Source organism: Pipistrellus kuhlii, unplaced genomic scaffold, assembly GCF_014108245.1.
Source record: "Pipistrellus kuhlii isolate mPipKuh1 unplaced genomic scaffold, mPipKuh1.p scaffold_m20_p_23, whole genome shotgun sequence".
NCBI lineage: Eukaryota > Metazoa > Chordata > Mammalia > Chiroptera > Vespertilionidae > Pipistrellus > Pipistrellus kuhlii.
The window spans coordinates 10,201,234-10,212,767 of NW_023425522.1; the positions used below are offsets into that span (position 1 = coordinate 10,201,234).

The window sequence follows — 11,534 nt, forward strand, 5'->3', positions numbered from 1 at the left end:
CTTTACCCTCTTTTTACTTTTAATTGTTGGGGGGCTTAGATTTGCTGGAAAGTACAGTCTTGTCAGTCAGAATTACTGGAGGTGGGTGGGAGAAATTCGTTTTAATTGAGAATCCTATTTTTAAATAGCTACAGTTTTTTATTTTATTTTAACAGCACCATTTTAAAAGATTTATATGCATATTTACTTTTTCTATGCATATCTATTTAATTGTATTTATTTTGCAGGGGGCCAAGGTGGGAAAGGCAAGATATAGGTTGGTTTTATTTTATTATTTATTTTATTTTATTTTATTTTAAATATATTTTACTGATTTTTTACAGAGAGGAAGAGAGAGGGACAGAGAGTTAGAAACATCGATGAGAGAGAATCATCAATCAGCTGCCTCCTGCACACCCCCCACTGGGTATGTGCCCGCAACCAAGGCACATGCCCCCGACCGGAATTGAAACCGGGACCCCCCAGTCCGCAGGCTGATGCTCTATCCGTTGAGCCAAACCGGTTTCGGCTATAGGTTGGTTTTAAAGATGCCTTACGTCAGTGGTAGGCAAACTGCGTCTCACAAGCCACATGCGGCTCTTTGGCCCCTTGAGTGTGGCTCTTCCACAAAATACCACGTGCGGGCGTGCACGTACAGTGCGATTGAAACTTCGTGGCCCATGCGCAGAAGTCGGTTTTCGGCTCTCAAAAGAAATTTCAGTCGTTGTACTGTTGATATTTGGCTCTGTTGACTGATGAGTTTGCCGACCACTGCCTTAAATGATGAACTTTCTGTTGAAACAATTACATGATTTCAAAGTTCACAGAGAGCTGGGCTTAACAAAAAAATTAATAGAAGCATCCACACTGTCTATGAACTGCTCCTCAAAGCAGGCCCTAGTCTTTGTTGAACAAAAAACAATTTGTAAGAACGCCTGCTACAAGAGAACATGGTAAATTTTGTTTTCAGTTAGTTGAGGGACAGAAAGTTGTGTCTGGCGGATGTTTCCTGGAGCAGGCCTGCCACCTCCTCATTGTGGAGGTAGGCCCCCACTGTAATGGCCCTAAGGGCTTAGCTTTTTTCCTTCGTTTCTAGAAGTTTCTGAACATGAAAGGTATTTTCTAAAGAACCACCTTTTTTGTTTCAGCTTAGCTTTGTTGGAAAGTACAGTCTTGTCAGGTGGGAGGGAGAAGTGCATTTTAATAGAGATCTTTTTCTCTTTTTCTTTTATTGGGGCAGACTCTTTGGTCAGAAAGATTGTGAAAGTAAAATGCAACTGAGCTTCTGTTTGCTAAGGACCTGGCCAAATCCCTCTCCTCCGGGTTGTGCTTTGTGCATTGGGCACCTGCTGCTCTCTTGTGGCCAAAGGCCATCATTACAGCCCACTCCTTTTGGATTTACAGGCAGGTGGTTTTGAGAGGCCAGGAATGTTGTTGACTCTGGTTTTTTGATGGGCAAATGGGTAGGAGAAGGTGTTATCCAATTCAGCCCACTCCAAGGGCAGCATCCAGCTGCTTAGTCTCTGGTTCCAAGCTCACAGCCACGTTGGACAAGTAATTTTCCCAAGCTAAGCTCCCCAGGGGCTCCTGTGTAGGAGTAGGCAGGTCTGTGGAAACAAGTTGAAGCCATTCTCTCTCACCGTCATCCCGGGTGAGAAGGAGTACTGTCCTCAAAGGGTCGCCTTTCCAGAAGATGCCCGAAGTGGGCTGGGTTTCCCCTTCCACGCTGTCTGAGTGTGCAGTCCTTAAGACCACACCTCTCTCACCCACAGCAACAACGGCGGGAGCGGGAACAGCGGAAGATGCAGGAGAAGGAACAGCAACGGCGTCTGGAGGACATGCAGGCCCTGCGGCGGGAGGAGGAGAGGCGGCAAGCAGAGCGGGAGCAGGTACAGGCCCCCAGCGTACACTGCACACACCCCTCCCTTCCCCTGGCCTCCCTGCCCGCTCCTGCTGCCTGCGTCCCTGCTCCCCGATACCCTTTTCCCCTTCTTTCCCTACCCCTAGATTCCTCCTATCTTTTCTAGCTTCACTCTTTCTCTCTGTTTTCTCCCACCCTTCTACCCCCAACCCTGGCTCCCTGCCCTCCTCCTGTCTCTGTGCCTTCATTCCCCATCTCTTTGCCCACCCTGACTCCTCTCCCCTGCACTTTCCCTCATGGGTCCTCCACCCTGACTTCCGCCTCATTTCCTGCCCCTTCGGGGCTCATCCCATCCCCGTCCTCTCTATTGCTCTTCCCTGCTCTCCTCATCCTCACCCCACCGACCCGACCTCTTTCTCCAACTCCTTCGCCGCCGCCGCCTTTTCCTCTTTCCCTGCCCTTTGCCCCCACCCCACCCCCACCCCCCAGGAATATATTCGTCACAGGCTAGAGGAGGAGCAGCGACAGCTCGAGATCCTTCAGCAACAGCTGCTCCAGGAACAGGCCCTACTGCTGGTAACGGGGTCCCCCAGCTTTCTCCGGGAAGACGTGTGTCAGAGCTTCTCTGCCGGAATGGAATGGGATGGGAGCACTTCAGGGGAAGGGATGCACCCAGGCCTCAGGGGAGACATCTCTCTAGGCAGGAGAAAAGAAAGGGCATGCCACCTCTAACTTCCAGGGCTACATCTTGCTGAGCCCCTCTTCCTACCCTTGGGCCCAGGAATACAAGCGGAAGCAGCTGGAGGAGCAGCGGCAGTCGGAGCGCCTGCAGAGGCAGCTGCAGCAGGAGCACGCCTACCTCAAGTCCCTGCAGCAGCAGCAGCAGCAGCAGCAGCTGCAAAAACAGCAGCAGCAACAGCAGCAGATCCTTCCTGGGGACAGGAAGCCCCTGTACCATTATGGTCGGGGCATTAACCCGGCCGACAAGCCAGCCTGGGCCCGAGAGGTACTCACTGCCTCCTTACAGCCCAAGACACCGTCCTCCCAGTCCCTCTGCCCGAGGCCTGAGCTGTAAGAAGTGGGCATCCCGCACTGGCGGACACTGAGAAGGGGAAAGGGGACGGCTCAGGCATGAGGGCTGGCGCAGTGGGGCAGACGGGGACTTACGTTTTGAGGACAGTGAAGCAAAAGCTGGCCTGCTTAGCACCCTTTTGAATCACAGGTAGAGGAGAGAACAAGGATGAACAAGCAGCAGAACTCTCCCTTGGCCAAGACCAAGCCGAGCAGCGCAGGGCCTGAGCCCCCTGTTTCTCAGGCCTCCCCTGGGCCCCCAGGACCCCTTTCCCAAACCCCTCCTATGCAGAGGCCGGTGGAGCCCCAGGAGGGACCGCACAAGGTGAGTTTCTTCCCACTCCTGTCTTAGCACAGACAGGGAGCCTTAGTCAGCGCGGGGACACGCGCACACAGACACATCCTTAGCCAGGGATCGCGGCCCTCATGATAGATACATGGGCAGAGACATCGCCTGCTTGCTGCTGCATGTCTGTTCCTACATCTTGCCTGCTCTTGGGCTCCAGGAGCCCCTTTCACTTGATGGATAATTGGAAGCTGGAGGCTTTACTTGCCCCTTCCTCTCAGCCCAGGCCCCGGCTCACAGGTGGGGATGTGCACAGAGTGGGCAGCCTACCCTCCCTGGTCTCTCCCTGCAGAGCCTGGTGGCACACCGGGTCCCACTGAAGCCATATGCAGCGCCTGTACCCCGATCCCAGTCCCTGCAGGACCAGCCCACCCGAAACCTGGCTGCCTTCCCAGCCTCTCATGACCCTGACCCTGCCGCCCCCACACCCACTGCCACGCCCAGTGCCCGAGGAGCTGTCATCCGCCAGAATTCAGACCCTACCTCGGAAGCGCCTGGCCCCAGCCCGAACCCCCCAGCCTGGGTCCGGCAGGATCATGAGGCCCCACCCAAGGTAAGGACAGGCCTGTGGGACCAGGAAAGAGCACAAAACACAGCTGACCCTTGAACAATATGGAGGTTAGGGGCACTGACTTCCACACAGTCAAAACTTTACGTGTAACTTTTTAAAAATATGTTTTTATTGCTTTTTAGAGAGGGAGGAAGGGATAGGGAGAAGGGAGAGAGATATAGAAACATTGATGAGAGAGAAACATTGATCCTCCTGCATGTCCCCAACCGGGGATTGAGCCCGCAACCTGGGCATGTGGCCTGACTGGCAATCAAATCAGTGACCTCGTGGTGCGTGGGTTGATACTCAACCATTGAACCACACTGGCCGGGCTAAGTGTAACTTTTAAATGCTCCCAAACTAAATTACTAATGGCCTGTTATTGACCAGAAGCCTTACCAGTAACATAAAGTTGATTGACACATAATTCTGTATGTTATACATATTATAGAAGCTAGAGAAAAGGAAACATTATTAAGAAAGTTATAAGGAAAAAATAATATGTTTACTGTGTTGTACGGGTTTCTTGAGAAAAATCTGTGTGTAAGTGGACCTGTGCAGTTCAAATCCCATGTTATTCAAGGGTCAACTACAGTAAGAGACAGAATGGAGGAGAGGGGAGGGAGCAGCGAGGTGGGGATGGGTTTGGGGTTGGAAGGCAAGAGAAAGACCAGTCATCCACCACAGCCGCAGTGCTGACGGGGCGACCGTCTGGGCCCGTGAATGTGTCGTGATCCCAGCGGGTGGTCCCGTGTGAGGGTGTGAGTGGAAGGATGCCCAGGGTGTTAGGGCAATTCTGGCGGATGACCGTCTGGGTTGGGATCCCGGCTCTGCCACTTCCTAGGTTCATGACTCTGAACAGATTCATCCACTTCCTTGAGCTTAGCTGACTTCACAAAGGCCCGGAGAGCACGCTGGGAGCCTCGGCGAGGATGAATGTCTGTGGTTCGGGCACAGAGCTGGCTCCCAGCACGCTGACCTCCTTCTCTCCTCAGGTGCCTCAGAGGACCTCATCTATTGCCACTGCCCTTAACGCCAGTGGGGCCGGAGGGGCGCGGCCAGCCCAGGCTGTCCGTGCCAGGTAACACCTGAGCAGAGCAAAGTTGGGTGGCAGGCTGGGGAGCGGGGCGGGGCCAGAGGGGAGTTTGCCAGGTTACCCGCTTAGGGGTGGGCAAGCCCCGACCCAGTCACCTCAGCCCCCTCCCCGCCCCTGCCCCCGGCACCTCTGTGCTCCCTTCACAGACCTCGCAGCAACTCCGCCTGGCAAATCTATCTGCAAAGGAGGGCGGAGCGGGGGAGCCCCAAGCCTCCAGGGCCCCCTGCTCAGCCCCCTGGCCCGCCCAACGCCTGTAGGTAAATGGAGTTGTCCCCTCACTCACTCCCACCCTCACTTCTGCCACCTACTTGCCTCCTCTGGTGATGGCGCCCTCTGCAGTGCAGCTCAGCCCCCAGGGAGGGGAGCACCGTGTCGCCCTGACCCGTCTCCGCTCTCCCACAGTAACCCCGACCTCAGAAGGAGCGACCCTGGCTGGGAGCGCTCGGACAGTGTCCTCCCCGCCTCTCACGGGCACCTTCCCCAGGCCGGCTCTCTGGAGCGGAACCGTGTGGGAGGTACGTGAGTGAGTGGGCCTGGTGGCCTGCTGGGGCCTGGACACGGTCTCCATCAGGGCAGGGCCTGAGACATCCTCAGGGGTAGGGTGGGGCCTGGGCTCAGGCCGAGGTCTCAGCCCAGGGTGTGGGCTCCAGGTCACCCCCATTCGGTGTCGGTGACCTCCCTTCTCCCACCGTGCCGTATCTAGCCTCTTCCAAACTGGACAGCTCCCCAGTGCTGTCCCCTGGGAACAAAGCCAAGCCTGACGACCACCGCTCACGGCCAGGCCGGCCCGCAGTAAGTCGGCAGGTGGCCGCTGTGGCCCTGCCTTCTGGTCTGTGACTTTGGGGCCAGCTTGGAGCCTCTTAAGCTCGGGTCCTGGGGCGTGGGCCTTCATTAACCTGCCTGAGGGGGGCGCTGCGGGATTACAGATGTACTTCTCCGTTACTAACCTTTCTTAACCTCTCTCCTGCCTCTCCTGGCTGTCCTTCCCCTGCGGCCCCTCCCAGAGCTATAAGCGAGCCATTGGTGAGGTTAGTGGGAAGGGGCCTGCTTGCGGGAGCCCTCCTGTGACCCTGCCCCTTCTCCTTGGACATCCTTTACCCCCGCCCCCCGCCCCCTCACTCAGCTCCTCCCTTGCAGGACTTTGTGTTGCTGAAAGAGCGGACCCTGGACGAGGCCCCGCGGCCTCCCAAGAAGGCCATGGACTACTCCTCGTCCAGTGAGGAGGCGGAGAGCAGTGAGGACGACGAGGAGGAGAGCAATGGCGAGCCATCAGAAGGGAGCAGAGACACCCCTGGGACCCGGTACGGGGCTCCCTGGGGGCGGTGGCACGCCCACATACATCAGAGGCACCCAGAGAGGGGTTGTGGGTTCGAGGGAGGGGGATCTCTGGGCCAAATCTGTGGGGAACCCTGGTGTCACTGCTGGTGAGTGATCCCTTCCTTCCTCTAGAGGAGGGGGTATGAGACGGGCGTTCCTCTCTCTCCCGTTGTGCTGTCAGTGGGGCGGTGGTCTCTTCGGGTATCTCCGTACCACCAGCCTTCCCCAACCCAAGAGCAGGGCCCAGGACACCCAGCAGCGGGTCAAGGTTGCTCATAAGGGCTGAGTGCATTGTGTTCTGAAGAGTCTGAAGCCGAAAGCGCTAGGCCTCCTGGTCTCGCCTGCTGCCGTGGTACTTGGGTGGCAGGCAGGACCTGGAGGGCCTCAGACCTCCCTCTCTCCCATAGCAGCGATGGGGACACAGACAGCGTCAGCACCATGGTGGTCCATGACGTGGAGGAGAACACCGGGACCCCGACCACCTATGGGGGTGGCACCATGGTGGTCCAGCGTGTGAGTTGGCACCCCATTCTTCCCAGCGCCTGCCGTGACCCTCCTTGGCCCTAGCACTGGCCCCCTTCCCTCTGTTCCTTCAGACACCTGAAGAGGAGCGAAGCCTGCTGCATGCCGACAGCAACGGTTACACCAACCTGCCCGACGTGGTCCAGCCCAGCCACTCGCCCACTGAAAACAGCAAAGGTCAAAGCCCCCCGATGAAGGATGGAGGCAGCGATGTAAGTGGGTGCAGGCAGGTCCATGGGACGGGGGGAGGGCACTGGCAGTGGGCAGATCAGGGGGTGTGTGGGGGTTACTGCGCCGGGCGGGCAGAGCACCTGGGCCAGGGTTTCCCCGAGGGCACATGGGGCCAACAATAAAGAGGGGCCACAGGCCGGGGTCTCACGTGTTTGCCTGACCACCACTCCTCCCCCCACAGTACCAGTCTCGTGGGCTGGTGAAGGCCCCTGGCAAGAGCTCGTTCACGATGTTTGTGGACCTGGGCATCTACCAGTCCGGAGGCAGTGGGGACACCATCCCCATCACAGGTGAGGATGGGGGACGGCGCTGCCGGGAGGCCTGGAGAGGGCAAAGGGGAAGCCCGGTGATGCGGTTCACAAAGCATCACCGCCTCCCCTCCCCTGAGCACGGCCCTGCACAGAGGCCGCAAGAGCCCCTGAGCCTCTAACCCGAGAGGAACGTGCTCAGCAGCACAGGGGCCCCCGGGGACGGGAGGAGCAGTTTGCAGGCCTCTGGCTGTTTCAGCTCCCTCGTGCACCTCCTCCAGTCCCTGGTCTCTCTCTTTCCCTCTGAGTGTTCAGAGGAGCGAGACTGAGTGTGAGGGTAGAGTAAGAAGAGGCAGGGTGAGGGGGCGCAGCCCACCCCGCTTCTCTTCCCCCCGCAGCCCTCGTGGGCGGAGAGGCCAGTCGGCTTGATCAGCTGCAGTACGATGTGCGGAAGGGCTCCGTGGTCAACGTGAACCCCACCAACACCCGGGCACACAGCGAGACCCCCGAGATCCGCAAGTACAAGAAGCGATTCAATTCCGAGATCCTCTGCGCGGCCCTCTGGGGTAAGCCAGGGCTGGGGCGGAAACGAGGGATCCGTGCGCCCCTCTGCTCCTGGTCGGGTGAGGGCCCGGCCCCGCCTCTGATCTGCCCAAGGGCTCCCATTGCAGGCGTCAACCTGCTGGTGGGCACGGAGAACGGGCTGATGCTGCTGGACCGCAGCGGGCAGGGCAAGGTGTACGGACTCATTGGGCGGCGGCGCTTCCAGCAGATGGATGTGCTGGAAGGACTCAACTTGCTCATCACCATCTCAGGTGTGTGCGTGGGGCCCGGAGGAGGGGGCTCGGCTCCGTGGCTCTCTGTCACCATCTCCAGCCTGGGCAGAGGGCAGCCTTGGTCCAGGAGCCGGAAGGTGGGGCCGCTCTCTCACCCCTTGTGGTACGCAGAAAAGGATGGCGGGAGGCAGGATCTGGATCTCCAACGAAGGGAGGGTGTGCGTGCGTGTGTGTCCTCGCCCCTCAGGGAAAAGGAACAAACTGCGCGTGTATTACCTGTCCTGGCTCCGGAACAAGATTCTGCACAATGACCCGGAAGTGGAGAAGAAGCAGGGCTGGACCACCGTGGGGGACATGGAGGGCTGCGGGCACTACCGCGTGGGTGAGGAGGTCACAGCAGAGCGGCCAGGGCACGTTTGTTTCTGAGAAGAGATGAGGGTTCGGGCTTAATGGTCATGAAGCCAGAGACGTGGGGGCCTGGTACTGGGGGGTGCAGTGACAGACCTGTGGGAGGGGCCCCGCAGCCCAAGAAGGGAAGTCCCAGCATCCCTCTTCTTTCCTGCCCCCAGTGAAATACGAACGTATTAAGTTCCTGGTCATCGCCCTGAAGAATTCCGTAGAGGTGTATGCCTGGGCCCCCAAACCTTACCACAAATTCATGGCCTTCAAGGTAATCCCAGCCTTAGCCCCCCATCCCTGTTCCGGGGTCTGACTCCCCCAACCTGTGTCCCCTGATCCCTCCTCTCCTCCGCAGTCCTTTGCTGACCTGCCTCACCGCCCTCTGCTGGTGGACCTGACGGTAGAGGAGGGCCAGCGGCTCAAAGTCATCTATGGCTCCAGCGCTGGCTTCCACGCCGTGGATGTCGACTCGGGGAACAGCTATGACATCTACATCCCTGTTCACGTAAGCTCGCCTGGACTGTGGGCAGAGGGGGGCCGCCAGCCTGGGCTGCAGACTCAGGGACTCCAGCCCTCCTCCCAGATCCAGAGCCAGATCACGCCCCACGCCATCATCTTCCTCCCCAACACCGACGGCATGGAGATGCTGCTGTGCTACGAGGACGAGGGCGTCTACGTCAACACGTACGGGCGGATCATCAAGGACGTGGTGTTGCAGTGGGGAGAGATGCCCACTTCCGTGGGTGAGTGGTGCCTGTCCCCGAGCCGCACATCCCCGAGCCCGGCCCTAGGTGGGCCTGGGCCGCAGTCCACTCACTGCCCCTCAACTTCTTTCTCCCCCAGCCTACATCTGCTCCAACCAGATAATGGGCTGGGGCGAGAAAGCCATCGAGATCCGCTCCGTGGAGACGGGACACCTGGACGGGGTCTTCATGCACAAACGAGCTCAGAGGCTCAAGTTCCTGTGTGAGCGGAATGACAAGGTGGGAGCCCTTCGCCCCTGGGAAGGGCCGGGGCCTGCGTTGGTCTGGCTTCCGAACCTTAGGTTCCTACCAAGGAGGTGACCATGGTGGGGTCTCTGAAAGGGGCCCTTGGGGAGCCCGCACGCAGTCACAGCCTGCCCTTTCCCTTCCCCCACCTGTTTCTGAGAATTCCCAGGTCCTTTCACCCAGTGGTCTGCCGGCTGCCCTCTTCCCCAAGCACTTCTGCTCCTCAGGGGGATAGGAATAGTTCTTTCTTTTTTTGGGGGGTTATCCTCACCCAAGGATGTTATTTTTTTCATTGAATTTTAGAGAGGGGGTGGGGGTGGAGAGAGAGACACATCAGCTGGTTGCCTCCTGCATACAGAAGATTGAACCTGCCACCCAGGAATGAGCCCTTGACCAGGAATCGGCCCTGCGACTCTGTGTGTTGCGTGGGCCATTGCTCTAACCACTTACCAACACTGGTCAGGGCGGGATGGGGTTATTCTGAGAGACTGAACTGCAGCGTCTTTCTCCCTCTCCCAAGTAATTGAAACCCCCGCCCCAATCCCTTGGTGACTTCTTCTCCTCTCACCGCTCCCCCCCCCCCCCCAGGTATTTTTTGCCTCCGTCCGCTCTGGGGGCAGCAGCCAAGTTTACTTCATGACTCTGAACCGCAACTGCATCATGAACTGGTGACAAGCCCTGGGCTGGAGCGCTCGCACGGGGACCCAGCTCTCCCCCCACAGCCAGACTTCCCAGGCCGCCCTGCTTCCCCCTCCTTGGGCTTTTGCTTTTACTGGTTTGATTCACTGGAGCCTGCTGGGAACGTGACCTCTGACCCTTGATGCTTTTGTGATCACATGACCACCTTCTTCCCCAACATGTTCTCTTCCCCAAAACTGTGCCTGTCCCATCTTCTGGAGAGAGGCACAGCTTCCCCTTAACAGGAATTGAGTGGGCTTAGCCCCATCCCCCCTTTTCTCCACTTAAGAGGAGAGTGCTTGGGGCTTGGACCCCGTACCCCACTGCTGCTGACTGGGCAGGGCCCTGGGCCCCTTTATTTGCACGTCAGGGGAGCCGGCTCCCCCCTTGAATGTACCAGACCCTGGGGGGGTGTCACTGGGCCCTAGGTTTTAGGGGGGTCACCAGCCACTCCAGGGGCAGGGACCATTTCCTCATTTTCTGAAAGCACTTTAATGATTCCCCTCCTCCCAAACCCCAGGGAATGGAAGGGGGACCCCGCCAGCCAAAACATTTCTCCCTTTCCAACCCTCATCTCTTCTAGCCTCTGTCCTCTCCTGGTGGAGGGAGGGAGCATGGAGCTCTGGCCCTCTGCACCCCCTTGCTTGCATCTGTATATAGTGTGAGCAGCAAGTAGCCCTGTTCCCTCCCTGCCCCTCCCCCTCCTCAATGTAGTGGCCTTGGATATCCCGTTTGTTAATAAAGACTATTCAACCAGCTCCCACCACTTCAGACTCCTTTTTATTCTGTTTTTTCGCCCCCACAATCCATATACTCACCAGGGCAAGCAAGCAGAATTAGGACAAATGGGGGCAGGTGGGGTGGAATCTACAATGAGCTTGGGGATCCAAGTAGATGGGCAGTACTTAACCAAGAAAACCTAGAAGAAATGACTGAGGGAGGGCCAGGGCATCCACAGCCTCACTCCCTGGGGGCCCGGTGGGGCCTGCCCTGAGGGCATTTGTCCCAGCTGCTCCAACAGGGCCAGGCCGGAGGGACCTGCTTCCTGTCTCCAGCCTCCCGTAAGTGCCAGTCCTGCAACGGAGTCTCCTGTGTGGCTATCAAACAGCTGCCGCCTTAGAAGCTCACAGGGCTAGGTCTTATGCGGCTGAAGCCTGCGCAAAACTGGAAGGTCAACAAGGCTGAATCTAGGATGGTCTTTGCTTCCCAGAGGATTGGCATTCAATCCAAGATGGCTTGAACCACCATCTTGGCTGGCTCAGTGGTTGGGGCGGGAATCTGTGAACCCGGAGGTCATGGTTCAGTTCCGGTCAGGGCACATGCCAGGTTATGGGCTTGATTCCTAGTGTGGGGCATGAAGGAGGCAGCCGATCAATAATTCTTTTTTAAAAAATATATTTATTTTTTACAGAGAGGAAGGGAGAGGGATAGGGAGCTAGAAACTTCAATGAGAGAGAAACATCAACCAGCT

At 57.7% G+C, this 11,534-nt stretch overlaps 1 protein-coding gene across 14 annotated transcripts in view; it reads left to right on the plus strand.

The window, feature by feature from the left end:
• Positions 1-10,821, plus strand: part of MINK1 (misshapen like kinase 1) — a 64,094-nt gene extending 53,273 nt beyond the window's left edge. Inside the window, exons 13-34 of one of the 14 annotated variants that reach the window (XM_036452397.2) lie at positions 1,752-1,868; positions 2,330-2,416; positions 2,622-2,846; positions 3,063-3,236; positions 3,550-3,810; positions 4,803-4,888; positions 5,050-5,160; positions 5,306-5,418; positions 5,607-5,695; positions 5,908-5,931; positions 6,041-6,204; positions 6,628-6,733; positions 6,817-6,954; positions 7,155-7,263; positions 7,620-7,787; positions 7,893-8,036; positions 8,245-8,379; positions 8,567-8,667; positions 8,752-8,901; positions 8,980-9,139; positions 9,240-9,379; positions 9,974-10,821. In XM_036452397.2, the coding sequence (XP_036308290.1) occupies positions 1,752-1,868; positions 2,330-2,416; positions 2,622-2,846; positions 3,063-3,236; positions 3,550-3,810; positions 4,803-4,888; positions 5,050-5,160; positions 5,306-5,418; positions 5,607-5,695; positions 5,908-5,931; positions 6,041-6,204; positions 6,628-6,733; positions 6,817-6,954; positions 7,155-7,263; positions 7,620-7,787; positions 7,893-8,036; positions 8,245-8,379; positions 8,567-8,667; positions 8,752-8,901; positions 8,980-9,139; positions 9,240-9,379; positions 9,974-10,057 (2,886 nt within the window). In that variant the 3' untranslated portion in view covers positions 10,058-10,821. Of the gene's footprint in view, positions 1-1,751; positions 1,869-2,329; positions 2,417-2,621; positions 2,847-3,062; positions 3,237-3,549; positions 3,811-4,802; positions 4,889-5,049; positions 5,161-5,305; positions 5,419-5,606; positions 5,696-5,907; positions 5,932-6,040; positions 6,205-6,627; positions 6,734-6,816; positions 6,955-7,154; positions 7,264-7,619; positions 7,788-7,892; positions 8,037-8,244; positions 8,380-8,566; positions 8,668-8,751; positions 9,140-9,239; positions 9,380-9,973 lie in introns of all 14 variants that reach the window. The other 13 variants (XM_036452395.2, XM_036452392.2, XM_036452393.2 and 10 more) reach the window with 13 other exon arrangements.
• Positions 10,822-11,534: the final 713 nt, after the last annotated feature.